The 26,892-nt window shown below is 40.0% G+C and overlaps 2 protein-coding genes across 4 annotated transcripts; both read left to right on the forward strand.

The window, feature by feature from the left end:
* The first annotated feature begins 8,976 nt into the window (after positions 1–8,976).
* LOC104419555 (RNA-binding protein 24-A) lies at positions 8,977–14,878 on the forward strand. 3 transcript variants are annotated; one of them, XM_018863033.2, is made up of 9 exons: positions 8,977–9,098; positions 9,396–9,775; positions 9,952–10,114; positions 10,542–10,671; positions 11,594–11,627; positions 11,754–11,988; positions 12,773–12,890; positions 12,975–13,073; positions 14,344–14,878. In XM_018863033.2, the coding sequence occupies exons 2-7, from the start codon at positions 9,575–9,577 to the stop codon at positions 12,862–12,864; spliced, it is 855 nt and encodes a 284-aa protein (XP_018718578.2). In that variant the 5' UTR covers positions 8,977–9,098; positions 9,396–9,574; the 3' UTR covers positions 12,865–12,890; positions 12,975–13,073; positions 14,344–14,878. The 3 variants fall into 3 exon arrangements, with proteins under 3 accessions (XP_018718578.2, XP_039157692.1, XP_010029554.2); XM_039301758.1 differs by lacking the exon at positions 8,977–9,098 and having other exon boundaries at positions 9,110–9,775; XM_010031252.3 differs by lacking the exon at positions 8,977–9,098 and having other exon boundaries at positions 9,113–9,775; positions 9,952–10,075.
* Positions 14,879–17,237: 2,359 nt separating this feature from the next.
* On the forward strand, positions 17,238–26,818 carry LOC104419556 (trafficking protein particle complex subunit 11). The gene is made up of 9 exons (XM_010031253.3): positions 17,238–17,660; positions 18,117–18,178; positions 20,939–21,053; positions 21,139–21,262; positions 21,785–21,865; positions 22,240–22,581; positions 23,172–23,338; positions 23,420–24,258; positions 24,638–26,818. Exons 1-9 carry the CDS (start codon positions 17,314–17,316, stop codon positions 26,122–26,124), a joined length of 3,564 nt encoding a protein of 1,187 aa, XP_010029555.2. The 5' UTR covers positions 17,238–17,313; the 3' UTR covers positions 26,125–26,818.
* The last annotated feature ends 74 nt before the right edge of the window (positions 26,819–26,892 follow it).

Raw genomic sequence — 26,892 nt, forward strand, 5'->3', positions numbered from 1 at the left:
CTTATATCAAGGTTTAAGTTATGGATTTTATATGCCTAATTGGAAGTTTCAATATATTGCCCATAATATATTTGACTAAATTGGGCATATATCAAATGCTAAAGAATAAACCTAATAAGCCAGATAAATGGGTGAGACCTCGTCAAGTCCGACATTCCTTATTTTCATCCTGGAATTACATGCTTTTCCTTGTAAGATCGTCACATTATAAGTAATGCATCGAGATCGGTCTATTATACTACGTTCAATAGCTGATGAAAAGGAAAATTATTCTTTAAAATGGGTGTTGGGGGTAAGAGAAGGAACTCTTCTTGGGCCCGCCTGTCTGAATATCAACTCGTAATTCATGCCTAATGCCGCTCGTAGTAGAAATCACGCTCCGGATCGTGTAGAAAGAGACTCAACTCGTGTTCCGCATCTGAGCCGTTGGGTCTTCGTGCCGGCTGCACATCCCCTCAGCCATCCCCCTTCTCCCCGTCGACCGCCACGCTCGACCGCCACCGTGGAAAGTGAGCGATGCCAGTCGAATTTGATATGATCACCCGGAGTTGTCTTCGTCAAGAACGGAAAATTGGATGGCCGCTCTTCTCACTTGGGGACGTTGCTTCTGCATATGGAGGCACGTCGAGTGCTGCATTTGTCGTGCGGATTCCTTCTGTATCCGCCTGCAGGATCGAGTCCCTTTTCGTTTGGTTAGCAGCTCGATCGCGATGTGCCGTCTCTCAAGTCCAAGGGTCCACTGCTTCGCTTTGCTTGCTCATGATGCTTTCTCTCTTGCTTAATCCAGAAAGCCTGGCATTGGACCAGTCATGTGCGGCGCTGCCAAGCGACGGTTCGTCCAGAAAGGGGAAGCCATGGGACTACGGACACGCCACGATTCGTCAGGACGGAGGTCGCATGGAGCCGGATCTTTAAAGGGTTTCCGTTAGTATTTCGGAACAAGTCGAGGAGTTCTACTTGCTCAACGTAAAAAAAAAAAAGGGCAGAATCATCATGCGTGCGTGTATCTTAGGAATTGGTAATGGTTTTGGACTCGAAATGATTGGTGTTGTGTTCTAATCTTAGATTGACTGACTTCATGATCATCGTCGGTCCATCCGTTTAATGCATTTGTCCGGACCTTTTGCGCATGTTTGTTTATGGATTTTTAGTTATATTAATCAAAACGAGACGAAAGCATATGAGTTTACCTTATGCGCGATTACTAATTGAGCTGCCACAGTTTGTAAGTTGGGTTTTGTAGATCGGGACTGGACAAAGGAGCATGGATGGAATTCCGGCAATTTCTAGCTACCCGGATTTCGCAAAATGGGTCGGTACAAACTGACCTCTCGCGGCCGAAATTCTGGTTGCGAAGTGACCACTTCTTGGCACAATTTTGGTCACTAGGAACAACTTCTTGCGACCACTTCCCCGACGATGATGTCTAGCAATCAAATACATTTTGTGGCCAATTTTTCTAGTGAGGGTCGGGGTTCACATCAGCGACCATGTGCGTAGGGTAGGTCGCAATTGTAGTCATTGTGTTTAGGGCAACTTCCCCGAGTGTTGCTTGAAAGTTAGCCTCATGTCAATTTTAAATTGCAGTTATTTAGGTTGCGTTTGTTTTGTTGAAACTGTTCTTCAGGAATTGATTTTCTAAACTTTTACCCATTTAGTTTGCGAAAAATGGTCGGTCAACTAAAAACATTTTATGTCAACAAAATTTTCATTCATAATTTTAGGAAAGTGAATTTCCAAATTTAAAGAAATGAAAATGCTTTCTGAAATTGCTCATCTCGAATTTTTTAATCAATTTTATCTTTTCTTTTCTTTTCTTTTCTCCATCCTTTTTTTATTTTTATTTTTTTATCTCTCCCTTAGCCAATCGTCAGACCTCGGTAATGGCTGGCAATCAGCCACAAGCATGGGCCGGCAAGCTCTAGTCTTGCCAAATGCTAGTGAGCTTGAGCTCACCTATGGCTATCGTGGTGGAGGAAGGAGGAAAAAGAAAATTAAAAAAGAAAAGAGAAAATTAAAAATTATTCAAAAATTTGATTTTCTTTTGTTTGAAATAAATTCACAAGATTGAAATCATTTTCTAATAAGATCCAAACTTTAGAAAACGTTTTTGTTCATATATTATCAAACAACAAAAAATAATTGTATTTCTAGGAATTGCTTTGCAGAAGGCATTTTCCTTTTTAATTGAGTTTTCTATGAAACAAACTCACAATTATATTTTGCAATAGAAGTTCTAGACTTAATTGAATATGACTCAATTGCCTTTTTGTATAATATTTAAGACTTGTGGTGCAATTCTTGTGCAATCTCTTACAATAATTATATTAGCTAATACCCCTAAAACTCCTTCCCCCATCACTACGTGTAAAGTGGTTTCTACCATTACTCTTTTAGAGATTTCACCCTACGCCAGGAGGGAAAAACCTGTGAAGGTAAAAGAGAAAAATTATGTTCTCCCATCACATGAACATATGATTTAATTCTAAACTTTTTGATTTGATCAATTTAATTTTAAAAATTTTGAAAATTTATCAATTTAGTCATTCGAGCCAATTTTTGACCGGAAATTACTGATGTGGACAATTTTTTATACTTTTTTCTTTCTTTTCTATTTTTTTTCTAACCCTAGTGCCCTTGCTAACCATAGGCAAGGGTTGCAATCCTAGGCCAAACGGTTAGTGGCCGGGGCCGCAACTCTCGCCTGCTATAGGTGAGGGTTTTGCGGCCCTTACTTGTGGTCAATGAGGGTCAGCCAACCCTCATTGGGCTTAGAAGGAAAAAAAAAAAAAGGAAAAGAAAGAAAGAAAAAAGAACAAAACATAAAGAAGGAAAAAATCGTAAAATTTTAAAAAATATAGAAATTATCTATGTTAACAATGTTAATCCTATATTGCACTGCCAATGTTCATGTTTGTGTTTTTTAGTCAAAATTAATCAGAATGATTAAATTGACAAATCTTGAAAATGTTTAGAATTAAATTGACCAAATTAAAAGATTTATGACTGAATTAGTGTAGATGCAATAGGTTTAGTACATTTTCAGTAATTTTCTCTGTGAACAAACCACAAGAAACTCATTGGGAGAAAAATATAATATTCAATATTAAATTAGCGTTTTTCTTGTACTTTCTGTGAGTATTTGGCCGGCTCATTGCGGGGCTTTTACGTCTGGTACATGCTGGAGCAGAATATGGTTAAATTCATTCTTTCAAAAGTGGAACATTTACATACATACACACACACACACATGTGTTTATCAAAATGGAGTTCATAATAGGCATATTAAGATACTCATATCAAAATGCACACAATCCTCAAACAAAAATAATTTGTCTTGCCCAATTTTTTAAATATAGAACTTTTTTTTTATATATATTTTAAGTGTACAAACTAACGTTGATTGTCGGATGGATCACAACAAAATTATCAAGTGGTTTATCAAAAGAACCTAATTTACCTCAATTCAAAAGGGTTTTCTATGACACGAAGTTCAGATATATCACAATCTCATCTCTTCTTTAATTATTTCGTATTTTCCTGTCGATCTTCCAAACTTGTACTTTCATGATTCATTTATTCCTTGACTTTACGCTCTGTGGATCATTTTAGAATCCAAAAACCTTCTTTGAATGGAAATTACATTCATGGAACGCATCGAAGGCAATCTATGTGAAGAAACCCTACGCATATTATGTACATAACCTTCTAGAGGCATGAAAAGTCGGCAGAGCTAGGTACCGACTAACATTTAAACCCATTCAACAACTTATTGAACGTGACCCAACGACGGGTGCTCAAACATGTTATTTACGTTCATTAATGTCTCTTGCGATATGGAATGGTAGAATCATAAACGGGGGAACTTTGCTTTTTAGGGTTTTTCACAGCTTTAACTTCATGCCTGTTTGGTATGACTGTTCTTTGCGTTATAGGATGTAATGATATTGTATTGTGAAGTGCAGCCGCAGGCACGCGTTTGGTGGTGCATGTCTTAGAGTTGCAGCCCCTCAAAGATACGTGAGAGAATCTGCCTCGCCTAGTTTTGAGATGCCACCGCCGTAAGGAGTTCATCGAACATATCAAATTCGCGACCACCTCTTTTCACCGTAATGGTCTGTACGAAACAGATTGGGTTCTTCGAAAGCATTCTTTTAACAAAAATTCAATATACCAAACAAAAGTTAGAGGGCAATTTCACCTTCTAGCCTTCTGAACTTCTCAACCAAACAGTTCTTCACTTTGGGAGTTAGAAATCCATAGAAGTTTCCCGTCATAGTCTTTACTGAATAGATTGTAAGTATATATTCTTAACAAGTTCTTCAAAAGCAATCTTTTAACAAGAACTCGACATACCAAACAAAGTCAGAGGAACAATTTCACCTTCTAGCTTTTTGAGCTTCTCAACCAATTAGTTGATCATTTCGGAGTTAGAAATGCAAAGAAGTTTTCTCTCCTCAAACACAAACTCTCCTTTGTCCTAGGAGGTCTCGTTAGTGATTTTCTCATGGAACGCTCGTTAAGATTACTCACTAAAGAAATGTTAGATTTTTAGAGCGCGCTTTGAAAAAATTGACTTTACTACACGTGTTATGCACATTAGTTACACAAACCTTAAACTCAATGTACATGTAATTAGCGATCTCCTTTCGATCAACTGCTTAATAAGATCCGTACTTTCAACAAAATCCAAAGCATCTCTACTTCCCCATATGTTAACTTAGGATTGTCTTGATGAACTAGCCATTAGGAGTCGATACTCCAAGTGTACCTGAGTATGTCAACAGACATTATTGTGCATACCTGGTGCATACTCTCAGTAGACATTTGGACCACTGAATCTAGTTAATCTCGCGGAAACTCTGCGTGAGATTTGCTGTAATCAATGAGCCAAAACGAATCTGAGATGGGATGATATGGCAGCAAATGAGCCATTGAACTTTTCGAGCTTCGAATCACAATGTACGTATGTGTTACCCAACAACGTTCGTGCATGAGCCCCATACGTGGATATGGCATATGTCGGTATCGTTTCATAGGACATTGTTGAAAGATAAAAAGGACGGCACGTCGGTACGGCTCATTTGGTCATTTTTGAGATCGCAATGGTTAAACCGAAGAATGTTTCGAGAGAGGATGGAGATAGCTTCCGATTGGGACGCATCAACCTTGAATTGGAAGTAGATGGGTGGTCCAAATCCATTTCGATCGGTGTGATGCGGTCTCTGGGAGGGCCAGAATCAGGTCGAAAATTGACAGGGGCTTGTGTCGTTTAAGAACACCAACGTGTTGCCGTAGGCATGCTGTGTTTCTGATTTGCATTGCACGATGCCTCGTTTAATGTCGACTCCGTTCGTATGAAGATTGGAGGCGACGGAAGACAAGATACCGCGCGAGTCCAAGCTTTTTTGGGCCTACAATATGAGCGCGAGTTGGCTTAGGCTGTGCATGCTCGCATAAGAAGCAACAGACCAGAGAAGAAATACGACCGTAAAGCATAAAGCTTTTCTTGTTGAAAATTATTCACATGAATAATTAATTAATCAAGAAGAATCGGATCCATATATGATTGTAAAAAACCGATATTAATAAACACAGCGGAATTAAAGCGTACCTGTTTGAGCCATTACTTTACTTGAAGAAAAGTAAATCAATTTGATAATCAGTGATCTATCGGAATGCCAGATCTTCCTCTCTATGAACTATATCAATATAGCAGCTTTAAATGGGATTAAAACAACTGATAGGTATAACCTACTATTTTATAAGCTAGAGAGGGAACCTAGCAAATCTTAATCAACAGCGTGTCAGCTGGACCCTTCTCATTACGGATTTTAGTTAAACACAATTGCATATACTTTGCTGCTCAATTAGGCCTGTTATCAATAGATGCCAATACCCAATTTAATCAGATCACTGTAGGATTCAACAAATATTGGAATATCCATTAACTCGATTATTTAAAATAGAAAATTAATTAATTAATGTAAGCCCATAATATAGAAAATTTCTAACATTTCCTGCTCGACGAGTTCAGTTCACGGTCACCGCACCTCCCTTGCTGCACTCATAGTCGTCATTGTTGCCGCCTCTATCGTCAACCTTGACTCTAGCCAAGGCTCGCGTTGTTGCAGCTGGGCCCTTGGTCTCAACCTCGAAACACGTCAAATCTGATGCCGCCTGTGGCACGACCCGAGATTAAGGTTGCGGATCAAAGGGCCGGCGCTCCAAGGGGGGAGATAGAGAGAGATGGATGAACCTGCGACCGGAGACAGCAGTTGGGGTGCTCGTGTAGCGATTTGGCCCTTCCTCGTGACCAGGACCTTAGGAAACAAAAGTACTCAAAGTCACCAATTGTGTGACTATAACATTCTAGTTCGCTTGACGTTTTTGCCAAGCCTAAGGCAGTATTCAAGTGACCTTACGATTTGGAGAAAAATTATCCAAAAATCCTGAACCTATTGTACTTTTATCATTCAATTATAAATATTTTCACTTTTCGCTAATTGAGTCCGTCCTACCAATTTTGGCATAAAATCATTAACGTGGATGCCAACAGTGCCATGTATGATAGCTAGTGTTAATGTAAACAAATTTTTAATAATATTTTAATTTTTTTTTGTTATTTTTCTTCTTTTTTGTCTCCTTTTTTTTTTCTTCTTCATTTTGCATGGTTGGGCTAACTAGCCTTGCCTCACACAAGTGAGGCACAACAAGACTTGCCATCACTCAAGAGAGACGCCTCACCTGGCTTGACTTGGTGAGGCCAGCCTGCCTAGCCATGTACGACGGCTAGCCATCGGCAAAAGGGAGAAAAACAAAAGAAAAAAATCAGAAAAAATATTAATTTTTTTTAAAAATAATTGAAAAATAATATTATTAAAAATTATTTATATTAGCATTGACTGTATTACGTGGCATGATTGGTATCTACATTGAAAAATTCTGATCCAAGTTGGCTCAATGGACTCAATAAGCAAAATGTGAAAATATTCAAAACTGAATTGGCAAAAATACAATAAATTTGAGACTTTTTGAACAATTTTCTCTATGATTTGGTATGGGTTGCACTTATGAATCAAGTTGGAAGTTCTCTTCTATCTAATATGGGCCTTGAGTACAATAAACTCTCAACCAAAGAACCAACTTGCTCATTAGCATCTCCTAAAGTCTTAGACAACTCCAAACAAGTACGACTCTAGAGGTGGCTCCCATAAGTTCAAAAGGTGGCTTCCCTGGCTCTTTCTCCTATATGGGTTCAAGAAGTGCCTTCTCTCACGACATCTCACTTTGTATTGTGGGACACTTGATTCCACACTCCTTGTCGCTATGCTGCTTTAGCATAACTTGTAATATTCCTCCCAAGTCCATGTGAGCCAATTCTCCAAAAGAAGTGCCTGTGTAAACACACAAGATGGGGTCATTCGAGAATGTGTCACGCTCATGAATTGAGTTACTGGCCCCGTTTGATTTAGGGTGTCACAATTGTAGTTAATCAAGTGATATTTCCTTTTCCCTATTTGGTGTTGGACATAATCATGTGATAGCTTGGACATTTTTCAATATCCCTAATTGCATTGAATCTCGAACTCCATGTATATGCAACTTAAAATCTGGGGATGAATGCACTTCATTCAATTGGATGATCAATTAGCAGATATTCTTTTAGAATGTTGAGTTCAACTCTAGCAGCATATAAAAATTTACTTCTTTTGGGGATCCATCATATAAAAAGTATAGTGGAGTTTCTAAAGTATTGTTTTTCATTTCTAGCGAACGTATGTGGGACATGACACTTATGAAGCCATCATTCTATAAGAAGAGCCCTTGCTCTTTTCAAAGGTTTGAATAGAGTTGAATATTTCATTTTAATAGGAATCTCATGATAGCGTTCAAGATCCCAACAATGTATGTCCATCACATATTCTAATTCAACCCTTTCCCCCTTATAAAATTTGTTTTTGTCAAAAATGAATAATTTAGAGAATATTTTTTTAAAAATAATCGCAATAATTCATGTTTATATATTTTCTTGAGAATAAACATATTTTTTCATTCATTTCTATAAACAACACAAGCCATCATTTATAGGAATACTTTTCAAATTATTTCCACGAAACAAATGGAAACTTGAATTACTATAAAATCATATAATGAATTTAGAATTTAGAACGTAAATCAGCAAATTTTGTGATGAATATTTTCTTTTCTTTCATTTTCACTCTCTCTCTCTCTCTCTCTCCAAACAAAAGGAAAATCTAACTCTTGTCATTTTCTTTCCATCCACTCTTTACTCTTGGGGCGGACCTACTCGAGAGTGGCGGCACTGAATTTTTGATAAATACCTACATGTACCATAAATCTCGAAAAATATTTTCAATTTGGCCCCCACGAGATTCCTCACAAAGTAATTAAAGAAAGTTACCATTCCAAATTCGCTCTTCATCTTGCCCCCCACGATCAAAATTCACAGCAGACGATTGTAATCTCTTGAAGATCTCATCACTGCTACATAAACAAGATCTGTTTTTTCCACTTTATCTATTCAATTCAAGAACCTCCGCGTTACTTATTTAAATCAATTGAAGTCTTGAACATCTTGACAATTCATTAAATGTACACCCATTTGGAAATTCTCTAGACCCATCTTCAAAGTTTTCTTTTTGCGCCTTCCGAAGAGATTTCCGACATAGGCTGAACGGTCCGAAGGAGCTATTGTGCAATGACAAACGTCGCGACAAATGGCATGTTGGTGTCTTATATGAGCTGACGTGCTTAGCTTCGCTCGCTCTTTCTGGCTAAACTCGAAGGATCGTCCGACGAGGCGCGTGCTACAGTGTCGGAACGGGGGGAAAGGGAGACGCTACGGATGATGGTACAAGGCGCGACTTACGTGCGTGCGAGGGTAAGGGAAACTTGTCCGAACTTACGTGGAGGAAGGGAGGTCCGGAGAGAGGAAAAGGAAAAGGGAAAAGTAAGGAAGGGAACAGTTGCTGAAATTCTGATGGGAATTTGGACCCAACACAACCCGAACACTGCCGCGGAAGATTCTGAAAAAATCCAGCTCACGGTGATCAGCCATTTGGCGACACTCCCAGGTCATATTCCAATGAACTCAGCCATACCCATGTCCTCTTTTGATCCATTATAGCTTCTCTCTCTTTCTCTCTTTGTTGGGTTTCTCTGGGAATCAATCATATCTGGACGTGCCCCATCGTCTCCTGTACTCTGTCACTGTAACAAGGGTTTTCTATTACGGGTCTTCTGTTCATTCTCTTTACTTTGATCACCGTCACCTCATGTGTATCTCCCCTTTTGCGCCCCCGCCCCGTTTCTGAAAGCTCTCTCTCCTTCTCTCTTTTTCTCTCTCTTTCTCTGCTTTTCTTGAATCCTAGGTCTTTCTCCGTTCTTTCAACATGGTGCCTCCGTGATGGCGAGGAGGTGGAGGAGGCTGCTCGGGGTCTACTGGGTCGAGCTCAGTGTGGCGCCGATTCTCTGTTTCGAGTTGTTTTTGTAGTAAAGTTACGAGCTTTTTCCGGTTTGATCTCAGTGGGTTTCTTTGAGCGCTTCTCCCATGGCGTATCACCAACCGGTGCCGACCTCTCCGTTCGCCGGCGTCGTCGGGGATACTACCTACACGAAGGTGTTTGTGGGGGGGTTGGCTTGGGAGACTCAGAACGACACTTTGCGCCGTTATTTTGAGCAGTTTGGGGACATTGTTGAGGCAGTTGTGATCACCGACAAGAACACCGGCCGATCCAAGGGCTACGGTTTTGTAAGTGTTTGGCTGTCGCTAGTGGTTATTGGATGTGGTCTTTTTATTCGATTGGTTGACTAGTACTTGGTTTTTGCGTTTGGGTTATTCTTGTTTTTGTCATGGTAATATGGTGCTGTTGACTACACTACAGCTATGATATGGTTATACTTGTATTGGATTTATATGGAGGATAGGTGACATTCCATGATCCCGAATCTGCGAGGAGGGCTTGCGAAAATCCCAGTCCGGTTATTGATGGAAGGAGAGCTAATTGTAATTTGGCTGCTCTCGGACGGCTACGGCCGCCTGTTTCTTTTGGTACTTCATTTTCTCCATCTGCATTTGAAAATGAGCTAGGTAACTAGTAGAGATCGCAAGTGAATTTGTGACATTTTATTTGTGTGAAATTATTTCTGACTTCTGTCAATGAGCAATTCTTTTCTTAATTGGGCTAAACTGCTTTGTTTGCCAAGCGGTGCCTGAGGCATATTACAAGGGGATACATTTGTAATAACATGTTTCATATTCTAACATGTGCATCCATGAGTTTTGCAAAGTTTATGCATACGCATGGCAGATGTTTTGTTAATGTTGGATCAATTTCTGACTATAAAGGGTTTAGATTGTGCTAATAATGCCTGATCCTAATAGAACTCCGGTACTATGATGTTCAGGCCGGCCTTTCAGTGAGGAATAATAATGTCTCTAATGTTTTTGATACTCATGGAATTTGTTGCTGTCAATATCCTTTAACATGCATCTTTCTTTCTGTTTCTTCTTTAAGGGCGTATGAGACCGGTAGTGCCTCTTATTGGGAGCGTGCAAACCCCAAGGAGTACATATGTTGGAAGCCCTTCTTACCAGCAACCCAGTACTTATGGTTATCAACCCGGATTTGTATATCCACCCTATGGGTAGGTTGCAAGGTTTTATGCCTTCAGATCCATTATCTTTCTAAGTTGATCTTTTTTTTCTTTGGCCAATTCGATCCTTTTTAAAAGTGCAGCACTTAAGTGTCAATTCAAAAGGGAGACACATCATGATTGGCTAATTTTGCTGCCTTTGTAGATACTAAATGTGGGTGAATTCCTTAGGTCCACATGATTTGTTGCAGAATCAGAAACTTCGAAGAAACATCTTGCATATTAAGATGTTTCTGTGAATTTGGTATTGAATGGAGTTGTGGTGGCACAAAAAGATCCACTCTAGCTCCATTTAGGAAAGGCTTGGTGGCGGTTGTCATTATCGTAGCTGCTAACTGAAAACTTCAGAACTATAGATTTCGAGTATTGTGTCAATATAATCCCATATCGAGTAAAATTGTATGAGGTTGCTTGTTGGAGAATGTAATGTGCTATATGTAATTGGTGAGTGTTAATACTTGCTAGGTAATCATTGCTGCATATCTCTCCACTGGAGATTCTCACGTGTCTTTCAGTTATTGCAACCTTGGGAGAGATATGGAGAGAGTTGATGTTGTACACATTGCCGATAGTTTCAGTATCTTTTCTCAAGTTATGGTTCATGCTGTCATATGTCATCAACATAAGAAATGTGGTCATTCAGCTTTTAACTATTGTATAAATCAGGAGAAATTATGAATAATAACTAAATCAATAAGCCTTGTGTTATGACCAAAGAAAAAAAGCCTTGTGTTATTTGCTAGTATTGTTGATATTTGCTGTCGATATATGGTAATCATATGTTACCTCCTGTTCTCAAGGAAAATAAAGAAGAAGAGGAGGATGTTACCTTCGTGTGTAATGGGAAGTTTGCCTGTCAGCAGTAAAAGTCAAAAACTATAATCTAAGAGATCTATTATTTTCTTTATGACAGGTACACAACATATACACCAGAGTTCTACCCACAGGTAAGCACTTCAAATCTCAGCAACCAGAGCAATCATGTTGAATTAGAGATAGGGACTTTTTATCATTTCTATGTCGTTAATATGCTAATTAAATTCTTCCTCTGGGCTTTGATTAACACTTTTCAGAGTGCTTACAACCCTTACCTGGCCCAGAATTACGTTCAGATATATGGTGTGCCTGGTACGGCCAGTGCAGGACTATATTCATATGGACAAGTGGGACATCCCCCTTCAAGCAGTTATGGTTATGTTTCCCCCCAAAGTTATGGTATGCCAAATCAGCATGTAGTGCAATTTGCTGGACCAAATGTAAATGGTGCTACAGCTGCAATCCCTGCACTCCAAGCACCATATCCTGCAGGTAGAGTTCCTCTTCCTAAATCTATTCTCCTCATTCTTAAAGAGACTCTGTCTGAACATGTGCATATATGTTATATACATTTATCTGTGTTATATTTTTCTGATCGCGTACCTGTCTGTATTTTCTATTAAAGATAATCTAAAGTTTTAACAAATTTTAACAATTTGTTGACCATGCCACAAATTTTCTCACTTATTTAATTACCATGTGACGAGACGCGGTGTGTAGTGCAAAACATGTTGCATAGCTGTGAGAGTCCTCACTTTCTCTTGACACTGAGTGATTGGTGCTGGGGTGGCAATATATATATATTTTTTTGGTAAAGAGGGGTGGCAATATATTACAGTGTATTATTTCCAATAATGCTGCATTTGTATACTGCTGGGTGCTAACTTTGCTCTACACTGGTGCATATTTTTGACTCACTGCATTTAACCCTACTCCACACCTTGTCATCTGTTGAGGATTGGACTTAAGCACATTTATGACCACAAAAAAAAAAAAAAAAAAAAAAAAAGAAGAAGAAGAAGAAGAAGAAACACTTAAGCACGTTAGTTCTCTACTTAGTTCATGCACTTTTGTGTTGTTCATGTCCACATGAATGCAGCTGCTTGACAGATGACTCTGCTTCTGTCACTTCAATGCTGCTGTCATGAGTTTAATGTATTTCAGATTTTATGCTTCACCATGGAGACTCTCAGGATACTCGATGCTTATATTTTCATGATTTACAAGATAATGTATTCAGATCACTTTTTGATATTGTTTTCATTAATTTTCCCAGGTATGGCAGCACCAGCTCCTGGACAAGCACAAATTATAGTAACTGCCCATTCTCCTCAGTTCACTAGTGGTTCTGATCAAACAGCTGGTTGAATGGTGATCAGAAGTCACATCGACAGGCATAACTTCTTCACCTTGTCTGCTTCTTTTTTTTCCAAAATAGGTTGGTGATATAGTTTAATAATTTCCCCAGTGGTATGCAGGTAATCCTTAGATTGCCGCAGGACTTAGAGCAGCAGTTCTGCTACTTGCGTGGCAGGCTTGGTATCTAGCCTTGCAAGCTGTCATCTTGGCATCTAGAGGTATGGAAGAGTACTTTTAGCTGCAATTACTGCTGCTCAGAATTTTAAGTAGCAGAAGTTTTATGCTTTACTAATGCAAGAAAAGTTGTTTTTTGGGATTTTGCATGTTGTCTAGCACATCCTTTTGCCATTTGTATTTCTGACCTTCCCATATAGATATGATAACCGCATGATAAAAATTCTTGACCATGGCATTAAACCATTTCAGCCATGTTAAATTGGCTTTTCAGGTCAACCTCTAGCTGATGATGCTCCCTGTTTTTCAACCACTGTCGTCATGTCAACCTAAATGAACCTGTGAACCCCAACTGTCTTACATTTGTGTAAATCAGCTTTGCCGTGTCAAATTGAATATTCTGTGGAGCCTAATTTTCTTATGCTGCTATAACAAACTTTTGGAGCTAGCTTATTTTGTTCCAATTACATTCTTATTAAGCAGCTCTTTTAACGGACAATTTCTGTACATACAAGCTTTGTTATGATCTAGTAAAAGAGCAAAGTAGTGTCTAGCCCTGTTAAGCTTTAAGTTGCTTGCACTATTTTTGCCGCCAACTGGCAATCTGTGCTTCGACTATCCTCTGAACTATACTAAACTTTGTTTGTATTGAGTACAAATGCTGATGGAAAAAGGTGTTGTCTCACTTAGAACAATTTGACATCCATTTAGGTGGTAGATAACGTGGCTAGGTAAATAAGAAGGCTTCACATGGTGTGCATTGTCATGTGACATGGAGATTTTGCTCGGCAGTGTGGATTGTGTGGCCCATGTGGCATGTCAAGGCGGTTTGGTACTTACCATGTGGCATGCTGCCTTGGGTTTAGTGTTTCTGTGCATGAGCACGTTAATGTTTGTTGAAATTTGTGTACAAGAAAGACAGAGTGATGATAATGGAATGGCTTTGTAAAGTGTAGTGGTAATAACGATATTGAACGAAGTTTGGTGAAATTTTGAATTAGCCTTACGTCTGATCACATCTCATGATACTCACCAATGGTTCTAGAGTATTTTTCTTTTCCTGTTGTGGGGCTTCCTTACTTATTTCATACCAGACATAGCAACCATCTAGGATCTTATCAAACCCCACTTGAAGCATTTCCTCCTTGAGTGAGAATGAGTTCATTTGGGCTTTGAACATATCGCCATGGATGATTCTAGCATATAAAGAAATCTTGAATTCAACCATCACGATCGTCTTTTCCCTGTCTTGTTATATCCTGTTTTACCGTTAAGATGGACATTTCTTTTAAGATGAATCTGATCTTTCTGCAGGTCATCCTTTTTTGTGAATCACGATAATGCAGAGTCAGTTGTAAGATGTTGAGTCACTTCGAACTCCGGAGTCAGGTGCATGGTAAGAGCCAGGGGCGCTCTTCCACCGCGTCAAGTAGAACGTGTTCTCATGCCATCGCTCGGACTATTGGCCATGGAAAGATTCGATGGCGCCGCTTTGCAGGAATAGGGTTTTCCTGCGGTCATGTCAAATATCCCCTCCTCCCCCTGTACCCTAAGGAATCAATGTCTGATTCTTTCGGGACGATCTCGTACCCGGGTTGGTTCCGTGGTCCATTCCTAGCATAACCCGGATTGTTTCCCACGCAGCAGGATGAAGTGCTGTTTCGCATTGATCCATGATTGTTGTTTGCCTGTCGATCAGTTGATGTGTAATAGAACTCCCTAGGTTACATCATTGTTTTCCACTCTATTCCATGCTCTGATAATTGAGACAATTGAGACAATTGAGCTTGTATTATGCAGCAGCAGCAGCATCTAATTACTCAGACTCAAGGGTTTCTTCTTCCATTTACGCCTCATAAGGCAAATGATTGGTTAGCCGGGGGCTCTTAAACAAGGACTTTATAATATGCCGAACCCGCTATCGATCTTCAGAATGTCGAGATAGCATCGGATGCATCAGTTACTGAGGTCCCTTGTCCTTAAATTACTGAACGAATGTGAATCGGTTACCTAATAAAGGATCGTCAAACATGGTTCTAGAGAAGCTGATCGTGTAGCCGATGTCGATAGGCAGAGTGCCTTATTGTTCAAGACATCTCTATGAGTACATATGATGCTACATTCATAGTCATTTTCTGGTCATTGTCATGTCCTAGCGACAGCCATTAATAAGCCAGTGTGGTTGGCTATGGATGATTGATTTTAGGGTGGATTAGGGCACGTCTTCTTTATTTTTCTGTTTCTCTGTTTGAAATAGAAATCTTTTTGGTAACGCGATTTGATTCCGCAATTTGATTTTTCTATTTCTCAAACACATTTAGGCTGCGTTTGGCAACCACTTTGCCAAGGATCTTTAGGGGTCTAAAGGCCTTTAGGCCAAAATTGGTGTTTGGGAACCAGCTTTCGAAGTCCCTTATGGGAAAGCAAAAACTTGGGAGGCTGAAAGCCCAAGGCAGCCTCAGGGGCTGCCTTGGGCATTCTCAGCATGCTCGAGGATCACTGCTTATTTTTTCCAAATTTGTCCTCACGAATTTTTGTTTTTCCCAGGTGCGTGCCCTCGTATGAGCACCGTTCATCTTCTCCAGACGCCGGAGTTGCCGCCGCCCGGAGGTCGCAGTCGCCTGAGGTCGCAGTCCTCGCGCGACCAAACTGGGTCGCGGAGGTCGCGCGACCTCCGCGCGACCGCCAAGCGCGACCTCTGTGCAACCGGATTTGGTCGCCTGAGGTCGAAGCGACCTCGCGCGACCCGAGATCTCGGTCGCGGATCGTCGCCGAGGTCGCGCGACCTCCGGCGAACAGATTTGGCTGCGCGACCTCCGGCGACGCGCAGAGGTCGCGCGACCGCACTCCGCCTCCCGTGACCTGATCCGGGTCGCCGGAGGTCCCGACACGCCGCGCGACCTCGCCGGCCCAGATCCGGGTCGCCGGAGGTCGCCGGAGTCGCCGCCGCCACGGATGCCGCCGCTTCTTTGCCGGTTTTCATTTTTTCATTTTTTTATTTTTTCTTTTAATAATTTTTTTTTTTCACAAAAGTCCTTTGTCCCCCAAAAATTTTTAACTTCTCAAACGGCTTTTAAATTTTTTTGCTAGAAATCAATTTATGTTTCAGGGATTTTATCATGTGCACCTTTAGTTATCACCTTGGAATCAAATTGGGCATAATCGAGTCTCAATTTGTGGAATTTGGAGGCCCACCAGTCCTGGACTTTAATAGGTTTGGTCTGATTTTAGGATTGATCCCAAACTTGGTGTTTTGGTGGGGGGTCTTTTATTCCGTATAAGTGAGAGTTTTTCAACATTAAAAGAAAAAAATAATTTACTAATTAGGATTTCTTTCAAAACAAATTAAGAAATCTTAGTTGGTCCATCGATTCGGTTTGGATGATCCTATTTTTTTTACGTGGAAGTGTGAATTGAATTGATTTTTTTCTTGATTTCAAATTTTTGGAATTGGGAATTGAATCGATCCTTCCGAGAATTACCCCGAATTAGTCGGTTTGGTCTTGTTCAATTTAGTTCTCAGGTTGGATCGAGATTGATGCACACACTTAGTGGTGGCTATTGTAGATCGACTAACTATAGTGATCACACACGATCCTTATTTTTGTTTCTCCTTTTCGATTTAAATTGAGGCATTTTATTTTATTTTTCTTTTTTTGGGGGCCATTTTTAAGACATTTAATGCAATAAATTTATTACCAAAAAGTTGGAAGATGGTAATATTTTTAGGAGGACAGACTAATAAAGACTGTGAGCTAAGAGATGAGAGGAGGATAAGGGTGTGATCAGCTATACCACATTGCTTGATTACCGATCTAAATTAGACTTTTGTAAGAGCGACAAATTTTGTACATAATATCGGCATTCATGACTTTAACTTAATGCGATTGATAACTGGCAAAATTGCACATGCTCCAGTTGTACACGAGGGTTAATATATAAATTTTCTGCATGATAAAAAAAAAAAAAAAAAAAGAAGAAAAAGCTTATGAAATAACCAATTCAAAATAGTTAGAGAGGGGAGAAAAATGATCGCGATGCCTTGAAAATTCAATGTCCTCTTTACTTCAAAAAGAATTTAAAGAAAATGCAAAATAAAGTCCATTAAAAATAATATATATTATAATTTTCTGTCGAAAAATGAATATATATATATATAATATATATATATATATATTGCTCTCATAGTTTACGCAAGCAATAACATATTCCCTTCTTCCATTCTCTCTCTCTCTCTCTGCGCCTGGAACGCGCAGATCTCGCCGCATTGCGGATCGGATCCCGATGGAGGAGTACCCGGAGGAGCTCCGCACGCCGCCGGTGGCGCTCGCCGCCCTCGTCGGTTGCTCCGACCACCACCCGGCCATCTCCGGCCACCTCCACTCCCTGCAGCCGCCGATGAACGTCCTCGCCCTCCCCGACTTCTCCAAGGTCCAGGTCGTCCTGGCCAGGAAGGCCAAGGACCCCGCCGCTTCCGGCGACCACCCCCCCGGCGGGATCCTCCGGCGGGACTGGCTGCTCAAGCACCGGACTAGGGTTCCGGCCGTGGTCGCGGCCATGTTCGCCGCCGACCGCGTGTCCGGCGACCCCGCGCAGTGGCTCCAGGTGTGCTCCGAGCTCGAGGGACTCAAGTAAGAGCCCTGATCATCTCTTGCGAGTTCTGATTCGGTTGCGCGCGGCGTGAATGACGTGGAGTGGCGATCGTTCGGATTTTAGTTCGTAATTGCGACTCTGCATCGACGGTTTCTGCAGATTATATGAATAGATATACGCCGATCGGGTGGAAATGATATTTCTTTCGTTAAGTTCATGTCTGTGGCCTTCCGGATTTCGAAATTCGCTTCGGTTTTGCGAGAATTACACCGAACATTCATCATTAATCTTTTAGGGAGTCCGAAAAGAGAATTATGTTGACCGATGAATCAGGAATAGGAGTTGATTGCCTCATAACTTGATCACAATCGCAAGAACTTATTCCATTCCCGCTGTCATTAGTAGACATTCTAAATGTCAACTTATTTTTTAGTTTGGCAATGCTGCACTCACCAAATTGTGGCTCTACTCATAAATTGCCTGTCTGATTTTAGAGCTGCAGCTCGGCCGCGGAACGTCAAACTGGTGGTCATTGTTGTGCAATCTTCTTCTGCAGGTACGTAGCCCATGCCCTTTTCTTTTTTGCCATGCTTTTTTTCAGGGAACGACTATTTATGTTTGTATGTTTTAGAAAATAAGAAGGGTCGACTTCTGATTCATTCATACAGAGAGTAGTGCAAGAAACTAAATGTTGGGTATGGCATTCTCTTAGTTTATGTTGAAAGTGTAAATCTTATGGTTTTTCATTAATAGAAGCCTCAGTTTTGAAGTCTGCTTTACTTTGTTATGTTAAGTGGCACTTTTAATGTGGTCCTGCTATGAAAGTCAAGACACTCTCACTAGTGAAACTTTTAATTAGTATCTTCGGATAGCTGGCATCAACCACTTGACTCATGAACATATGGCAAGTTCTCTCCTTATTAATTGTGGAATTCCGTAGAAGTAACAATAATAAAATCGACCTTCCGATACTGATGTTATTCGGCTCAATTCCGTATTAAGTTTTGGGTAAGGTCTAGGTGTTCCAAATCTTTCCTTATCGTCTCTTTGTATGTATTTTTCGACCTTCTCCTGCCCCTTTTGACCCTAGTCTCCATCCCCTGATCACCAACTCCTCACTTCAGATATGAAGGTTTTCGAATGACGTGACCAAATCATTTCAATCTTGACCTTATCTCATTTTTATCCTCACTTGGAGTAACACGTACTTTTCGTCAAATTAATTAATTCATTATCTTATCTTTCTTGTGTGCCTGAAAACATGTGAAATATTCTCATATTCAAACACCCATTTTGTGTATTTGTCGATGCTTAACCACCCACATTTCATTGCTGGCCTTATGCCATTTTTTTGAATTCTTCCTTAAGCTTAAGGGGCATTCCAAGGTTGCTCAAAATATCAGACACACTTCTCCATGTCATCCATCATGCTTGTTCATGATGGGTGAGATCTCCGTTAATTTCTCTTACCTTTTGCTAATTAAAATCAATATATTGGAAGTCTTCGCTCCATGGGACTTCTTGGTCTCCAATATGCACAAAAGCATCTTTGAAACTTTTACGTTAGCTGAACTTACGTGTCATATATTTTGTCTTTGACCAACTTCGACAAAAGCCCACTTCCTTCTAAAGGTTTAGTTTGTTGCTCACTCCTGTTTGGGTTTCACCTGTCAAACCACGACATAATGCACAAAAAGTATATACTGAGGCCCTTTTCTTTAGAGAATTCTCCAATTTCCAGTTTTCATTCTTGTTCAAGAATGAAAGAAGAAGGGCAAGAAAAATGTGTTTGGTCATCTTTGGGAATTTTTCAAACCAAAAAAAGGAGAGCTAATATTCCAATTTTGCGGCTTCAAGAATGGAAACGCCATTTTGTGGTTCTCAAAACTTCTGTTTCAAATGGAAATACATGAAATCTTCCTCAAAGTGCAGAGCTCCTTTTTCTCTAATCTATTCACTACATTTTCTTCTTCGCACAAGTGCCCCCCAGTTCGTACCGGGGTTTCCACTTGTTGTGTCATTGCTCTCTCTCTCTCTCTCTCTCAATACCTTAATAAGCTCATAGAATTCAGCAGTATGTTTCAAGAGAAGTCTATCGTTGTGACCCCACTTCTTCAACAGCTGATAAGCTTTTGGGGGCTAATGTGTAGCATGTTTCAGCATAACATTTCTCCTCTGTCTCGTTGCAAAGCTCTGTTGAATTTGGGATACTTGTTATGAGCTTCTATGAGTTTTCTTGAAGCTTCCTTGAAAACCCATTTAAAGAAAAGGAAAAAGAGGAGCAAGGGGGTTAATTATGTAACTGTTAGAATTTGGAACTCAAAACTTAAGTTAATAATAGAGAGAGACTAGATGTGTATGAGGCCTAGTCGAACTTCGTAGACCACCAATGCATGATACTTTAACACCACTTCTTATGCCCAAATTGGAGTAAGAACCACTAATCGAATTGACAAATAGAGAGTGAGACATACGAATCTCATGAATTATAATAAGGCGTGAACAACTGAAGTTTGGTTTTAATATCATGTTAGAATTTCAATCCAAAATCTTAAGCTATTAGATAAAGGAAGGCTACATGCATACAAGGCCTAGTCAAACCCTCTAGACAAGTACTATTGGAGACTTAAACACAATTGATTTCCAAGATTTTTTTTCTAAATTAAATACGATAATTGTGAATTATTAATTCTTACTTGGTCAAATCGAAATTAAAAAAATAAAATGAAAAGAAGATGTAGCCAAAAAAGATAAAATGAAAAGATGTAGCCAAATGTCTTTTCGTGATTTTCTTTTTGTGACATTTTCATTTTCATTTACCTAATAAATTTTCAAGAAAATGGAAAATGACCATGAAAATTGATGAGAATGAAGACTGAAAAGGGTTTCTAAAGCCAATTGTCCCCTACGGTATATCATCTTGCAAATGTCTTGTCAAGTCGTCCATTATGGGGGTAAAAATAGACTTAGAGTTGAGCTTTGGTGTAACCCTGTGCTTATATGAATGCCTTCTGTCTTCCCTGTACATTTTAACTTGGGTGTCATCACCATCATATATGTCCATTATTACTTAGAGAAAGGTGAGATGTACTCCTTGCTTTTTGAGAATCTTCCAAAGAATCTCTTTTGGGACGTTGTTTTATACTTTCTACAATTTTTATGAAGACCATAAATCATATTTGTTGTCTTCCATCATAAATATCATTCTTTTAGCGTATCCTCAATTAGGGGTTTTCTAGGGGACACGGATTAAAGTTATTTGGTATGTTAACTTCTGAATAATTAATCTGTGATGGTTTTGAATTATGTTGTGCAGATGAAATTAATGAAGATCGAATGATTGCTCTACGTAAGCGGGCTGAGGTTGATTCCAAGTATCTTGTTACCTATACTCCCAGTGATGCTTTAGAACTGACACAATCTCTCAACAGGCATGTCTATATCATGTTGACTCTGTTTTCTTTATCCTTTGAGTGATTTTGAAGATCAAAGTTTTGACAGAACTGCTTTGTGCAGATTGGCCAATACGGTTGTTGAGTTAGCCAATACATATTATAGAGATGAAGGGCGAAGGATAAAAACACGGGTCGAGAAGAAGAGCTTCAGCTCAATTGAATTAAATATACGCTATTGCTTCAAAGTAAGGACCATTGCTATTGTTATCTTTTGACAAGACTCTGCAATTCCTCATGTAACATCTTATCTTACCAGTTTGTAGTAATAGACATCACAGTAATTTTATCTTTTTTACAGCTAAAACTGTATGATAAGATTCTAAGTTCATGAAGTAGAAATTATCTGCTAGCAGGGCCATAGAGAAGATTGCATGGCAGTTATTTCTGCTAAAAGATGCTGGACCTGAAAAAATTGGTTCCTTTGCTTTGCTCCTTTTATGCTTCTTCATTCATTAAATACTGATTGTTATTAGAAGCAAAATTTTTGCTTCGGCTTTGATGCATATCTAAATTGAACAATTCATACTCCATGTAATCTTCAATGCTTTGCGTAACTCCTGTGTTTTGGCAAAAAGAATTGCATCTTGCGTGTTTGACAATTTTGTGTGGTACCATGTGTGAGGATATCATATATGAGGATGATCTTGTTGTTCTTAGTTTGACTTTCTTATGTTTCGACTATAGTCCTTATGAATGAGCAATGCCAGGTTGCTGTATATGCAGAGTTCCGAAGGGATTGGGTTGAAGCATTAAGGTTTTATGAAGAGGCTTATCGTGTACTTCGAGAGGTATACCCTTCTGCCTTTGGTAGTGATTCCAAGTTCAGAAATGTATAGTTCAATGCTGTAGTCCTCTTCATATTTTATTTTTTTGAATTTGGAATAGTATTTACCTGTAAATATTTTGTCAATTCCTATATTTGCAAGTATCTGGAAAATGAATGAGAGACCATGTTATAGGAAGATGAGGCATCTATGTCAATTTAAGGAGACAAATGTGGGCATATGATGAAGTTATTCTTGCTTGTGTTTGATATCATATAGAGAATTTGTATTTATCTCCGTACATTATGTCTTGAAGTTGCTATGAAGGTTTAATTTACACCCATGGGCTTTGACACTGGTGCGCAAATTTTCTTTTTGCATTTTGCTTCTACATTTAGATGATTGGAACTTCGACAAGATTGCCCCCGATCCAACGGTTAGTTGAGATAAAACATGTTGCCGAACAATTGCACTTTAAGGTATCAACTTTGTTACTGCATGGTGGTAAGATTATAGAAGCAGTCACATGGTTCCGCCATCATAATGCTTCATACAAAAGGCTTATAGGAGCACCAGAAGCTATATATCTTCACTGGGAATGGATGAGCAGACAATTCTTGGTATTTGCCGAGTTGCTTGAGACAAGTTCTGCGACTACTCAAAGCATTTCGTCTGTTGCTGCAGACAATCCTGATAGAGGCTTGACAGAGTGGGAATTTCGTCCTGCTTATTACTATCAGGTACAGACCCTTCTGGATAGTTTGCATTTTGAAGAACTCCCTTTTCTAATCTGTATGATGGACCATCAAATGCAGTTCAGGTCACTTAAGCTGCATCAGATCTTGGTTTTCTGTAATGCGCATATCCTCTTATGTCAATATTTAAACTTGGCGACAGATAAGGAATTGGAAGCTTGAATATTTATCAGTCAATAATTTTTTGACCACTAAGAGCTTTTTTTTTTGCTATTATATTATGATGTGCACGAGTTCTGTTAAATATTTGTTCTTTCAGCTTTATCTTCTGTGTGCTATTCATGGTTGAAGCAACACTCTTGGGGCCACTGTCGCAGTGTATTGGAAACCTTTTTTTGATAATTTTGGCTTGCAGTGTGCTATACATGATTGAGGCAGATCTGTTGTCTTAGCCATTGGTGCAATGTGCTGAAAAACCTAACTTCTTCTGATAACTTTAAAATGATGTTATTACTAGGGCTTCTATGTCCATGCGATGCAAAGTTATTTGCTATCTATGAGGATGGCCTTGATTAGAATTGGTTACTTTTTCTTTGACCTTGTTCCTGATCTTGTGTTTACACTTCCTAATCCAGTTGGCAGCTCACTACTTGAAGAAGAAGCGGTCTTCCCTAGACATTGCCTTGTCAATGTTGGTCAATGCAAATGAAATTGATGGTCGTGCTGAATCTGTGGCACCTTCCACATTTGTAGGGCAATTCTCTCGACTACTAGAGCAAGGAGATGGACTTTCCTTCCAGCCGTAAGTATTATGAGGTTAATTCTAAAATTATATGTTCTTTTAGTTCTTCTGTCTGCTTGATATTTTCGTTTGATCATGCAGTATTGACGATGAGGAGTACATACATTATGCTCTTGCAGAAGGGAAAAGGTTCCAGGATTCCTATGAAATTATTGCATTGTTTAAGAAATCTTATGAATCATATGGTAACCTCAAAGTTCAGAGAATGGGATCCACTTGTGGATTGGAGATTGCTAAAGAATATTTTTCGGCCGGTGACTTCACAACTGCAATGCAGTTTTTTGACAATTTTGCCCAACTATACAGACAAGAGGGCTGGGTCATACTGTTGTGGGAGGCCTTAGGTTACTCGAGAGAGTGCTCTAAGAAAATGGGTGCGGTAAAAAATTTTGTAGAGAGCTCCCTAGAAATGGCTTCACTGCCTGTATCTTCTGATGACATCCAGTCTCTTGGATTCAAGGAATGTGGTCCAGCTGGTCCTCCAAGTCTTCCAGAGAGAGAAAGTATTCACAAGGAGGTTTTGGAACTGGTCAGCGGAGAGTCAGGAATTAGATCAGTTGAAGAAAGTAACGATCTAAATGTGACAGAAGGAAACCCCCTTCATCTAGAGATTGACCTTGTCAGTCCTCTTAGATCAGTGCTTCTTGCTTCAGTGGCTTTCCATGAACAAACAGTGAAGCCTGGTGCATCTACGTTGATGACACTCTCACTTTTATCTCAATTACCCCTCACTACTGAGATTGATCAGTTAGAAGTCCAATTCAACCAGTCAGAGTATAACTTTACCATCACAAATGCTGCAAGACCTCAATCAACTTCAAAGATCACTAGTGGGCAGCAAAATAATCGAGTAGAAATCGCTGCATCTTTATCACTTGTGACCAACAAATGGCTCCGGCTGACATATGGCATTAAATCAGGTTAGTCTCCTTCTGTTGACAGTTCAGGGACCTAGCTCTAGTAGCGGCAGTAGTTCTTCAATTCTTTGTCATCCTTGAGTTAGCTGACCCCAGTTGTGCATTTTAGCTCTCATGTCTGATCTGACTGTACACACGTAACCAGAATCTGGTTTTGAATATAATTACTCTTCGCTGTCTCTTCAGTTTCTTCGATTCTTGCGATGGCAGAAATCTTGGTCTTTGTCTCCTAGGTCATTGCTTGTGAAGTAGATCTTTGATACTCACTGCAAATACATATATATATATATATTTTAACTAAGAGTTAGTCAATAGTGTTTTCTTGGGACCTTGATCTCTACTTTTTGTATTGCTGAAGATATAACATGTCTTTCTTTCCCAGAACAAAGTGGAAAGCTAGAATGTATATCAGTCATTGCAAAACTTGGGCCGCACTTCACCATATTTTGCAGAGCTGAAAGTCCTGCGTCCATGGATGGTTTACCGCTCTGGAAATTTGAAGACTGCGTAGAGACTTATCCTACCAAGGATCCTGCTCTTGCTATCACTGGTCAGAAGGTTATCCAAGTTGAAGAGGCCGAGCCTCTTGTCGATCTTAATTTAGGTGATTCTGGTGCAGCTTTAGTAGGAGAGAGCTTCATGGTTCCTGTTAGTATAGTGGCTAGGGGACATGATATCTATTCTGGTGAGTTGAAGATCAATTTGGTTGATGTAAAAGGAGGGGGCTTGTTTAGTCCTAGGGAAATAGAATCATCTACCATGGACGGTCATCATGTTGAGCTCCTGAGTGTTGCCGGAGCAGAATGGGAAGACGAATCTCAAAAAGAAGCTGATAAAATTAACAATATCCAACAGTCCTTTGGATTAGTTTCCATCCCATTTCTTAAAATTGGAGACACATGGTCCTGCAAATTAGAGATCAAATGGCATCGACCAAAACCCATCATGCTATATGTATCACTTGGCTATTCTCCTCATGGAAATGAATTCAATGCTCAGAAGATTCATGTCCATAAGAGCTTGCAGATTGAAGGAAAGAACCCAGTTCTAATCAGCCATCGCTTTATGCTGCCATTCAGGCGTGACCCACTGTTACTCTCAAAGATGAAGGCGGTTTCTGAAAATAACCAGTTCACATCCTTACCCCTTAATGAGACAAGTATACTAATCTTAAGTGCTAAGAATTGTACAGAGGTTCCTTTGCAGGTGGAGTCATTGTCTGTAGAAGTGGATGAAGATTGTGCTGCTACCTCATGTTCAATAAAACCTGGAAGTGAGGTTCTTGCAAATTCTGGCCTTCTTGTGCCGGGAGAGGAGTTTAGGAAGGTTTTCATGGTGATTCCTCAGGTAAACTCTTCAACACTTGGGATGGGAACTGTGTTGCTTAGATGGAGGAGGGATCCAGGAAGTGGAGAGCAGGTCAGTTGTATTCAAGAAGATAGTGTTCTGACGAGACACAAGCTACCCGATGTGAATGTGGAGTTAGCCCCCTTGACTATTACCTTGGAATGTCCTCCTTACGGCATTCTTGGAGATCCGTTCACATACTTCATCAAAATTCATAACCAGACGCAGCTCCTTCAAGAGGTGAAGTTCTCACTGGCAGATTCCCAAAGCTTCGTTTTATCTGGGTCGCACAATGGTACTGTCTATGTCCTTCCAAAGTCTGAGCACATCCTTAGTTATAAGTTAGTGCCACTGGCTTCAGGGTCACTGCAGCTGCCGAAAGTTACTCTGACTTCAGTAAGATATTCGGCTGGTTTCCAGCCATCGGTTAATGCGTCTACCGTCTTTGTTTATCCATCTAAGCCCCACTTTAAGGTGGCTGATCAGAGAGAGAGTAGGACTGAATCGGTTGCGGCAAAGTAAAGTGGCAACAACCGCACTAGCTGAACTGGAACATGCTCGTGATTATTGGTTAGCTTAGTTTGTGGCTAGATTCATTCCTTGGAGCCGAAGAGCTGGGGCTTCCCATCTTTTGGGCGACATACTTTTATTAACCACAACCATATAGAGGACGCGGGAAGTCGTCACGGCTATTCTTCCAAGAAAGCCAGCAGGAAATGGCAGGGGTTTTGTCGGGGAGGATCAAAAGATGGGTCTCGGTTGGTGATTGGGAAGACCTGGTATAGAAATAGATTTTTTTTTTGAGTTATATGCTGAAGTGAAAACCCTTTTCTCATTGTGCAAAGATACTTGAATCAAGAAGAAAGGCCACAAGGCATTCGAGATAATGCCACAGGTTTCTAAAGAGGCGATGACGAGATGAGACTAAACTCTGGAGTATCGGGTTTCATCCAGCCGGTCAATCGTCTAAGCTTCGGAGGATACACAAACCGTCACGGGCAAAAAAATTCGGTCTTCTCCGTCGGTATTTGATGTCTCTTTCGAGATGTGGTCGAGGTCTTTGATGGTCCCCGGTTGAAATGCTTATTGTCTCCTATTATTCATGGGGCCGTGCTAGTGCTAGTCTTCCTTCCCTTTGGAGGGGCGGCCTCAAATTTGAATATTCTCACATGCTTCGAAACTGCAATTTGGAAGATGAGTTCCGTTGGACTTTTTATTTTATTTATTTTGCGCCGAAACGTCGAGAGCCGAGTTGGGGGCTGATGGGGATGGACAGGATCGATAAAGCTA

Source organism: Eucalyptus grandis, chromosome 9 (assembly GCF_016545825.1).
Source record: "Eucalyptus grandis isolate ANBG69807.140 chromosome 9, ASM1654582v1, whole genome shotgun sequence".
Lineage (NCBI taxonomy): Eukaryota > Viridiplantae > Streptophyta > Magnoliopsida > Myrtales > Myrtaceae > Eucalyptus > Eucalyptus grandis.

Bases quoted from the DNA above. Each gene is read 5' to 3' on its own strand.
- LOC104419555 (XM_018863033.2), top strand. From the start codon at position 9,575: ATGGCGTATCACCAACCGGTGCCGACCTCTCCGTTCGCCGGCGTCGTC. The intron at 10,672-11,593 runs GTAGGTTGCAAG...TCTTTATGACAG, and splicing joins TTTGTATATCCACCCTATGG to GTACACAACATATACACCAG. The intron at 11,628-11,753 runs GTAAGCACTTCA...AACACTTTTCAG, and splicing joins CACCAGAGTTCTACCCACAG to AGTGCTTACAACCCTTACCT.
- LOC104419556 (XM_010031253.3), top strand. From the start codon at position 17,314: ATGGAGGAGTACCCGGAGGAGCTCCGCACGCCGCCGGTGGCGCTCGCC. The intron at 17,661-18,116 runs GTAAGAGCCCTG...GTCTGATTTTAG, and splicing joins TCCGAGCTCGAGGGACTCAA to AGCTGCAGCTCGGCCGCGGA. The intron at 21,054-21,138 runs GCATGTCTATAT...TGCTTTGTGCAG, and splicing joins CTGACACAATCTCTCAACAG to ATTGGCCAATACGGTTGTTG.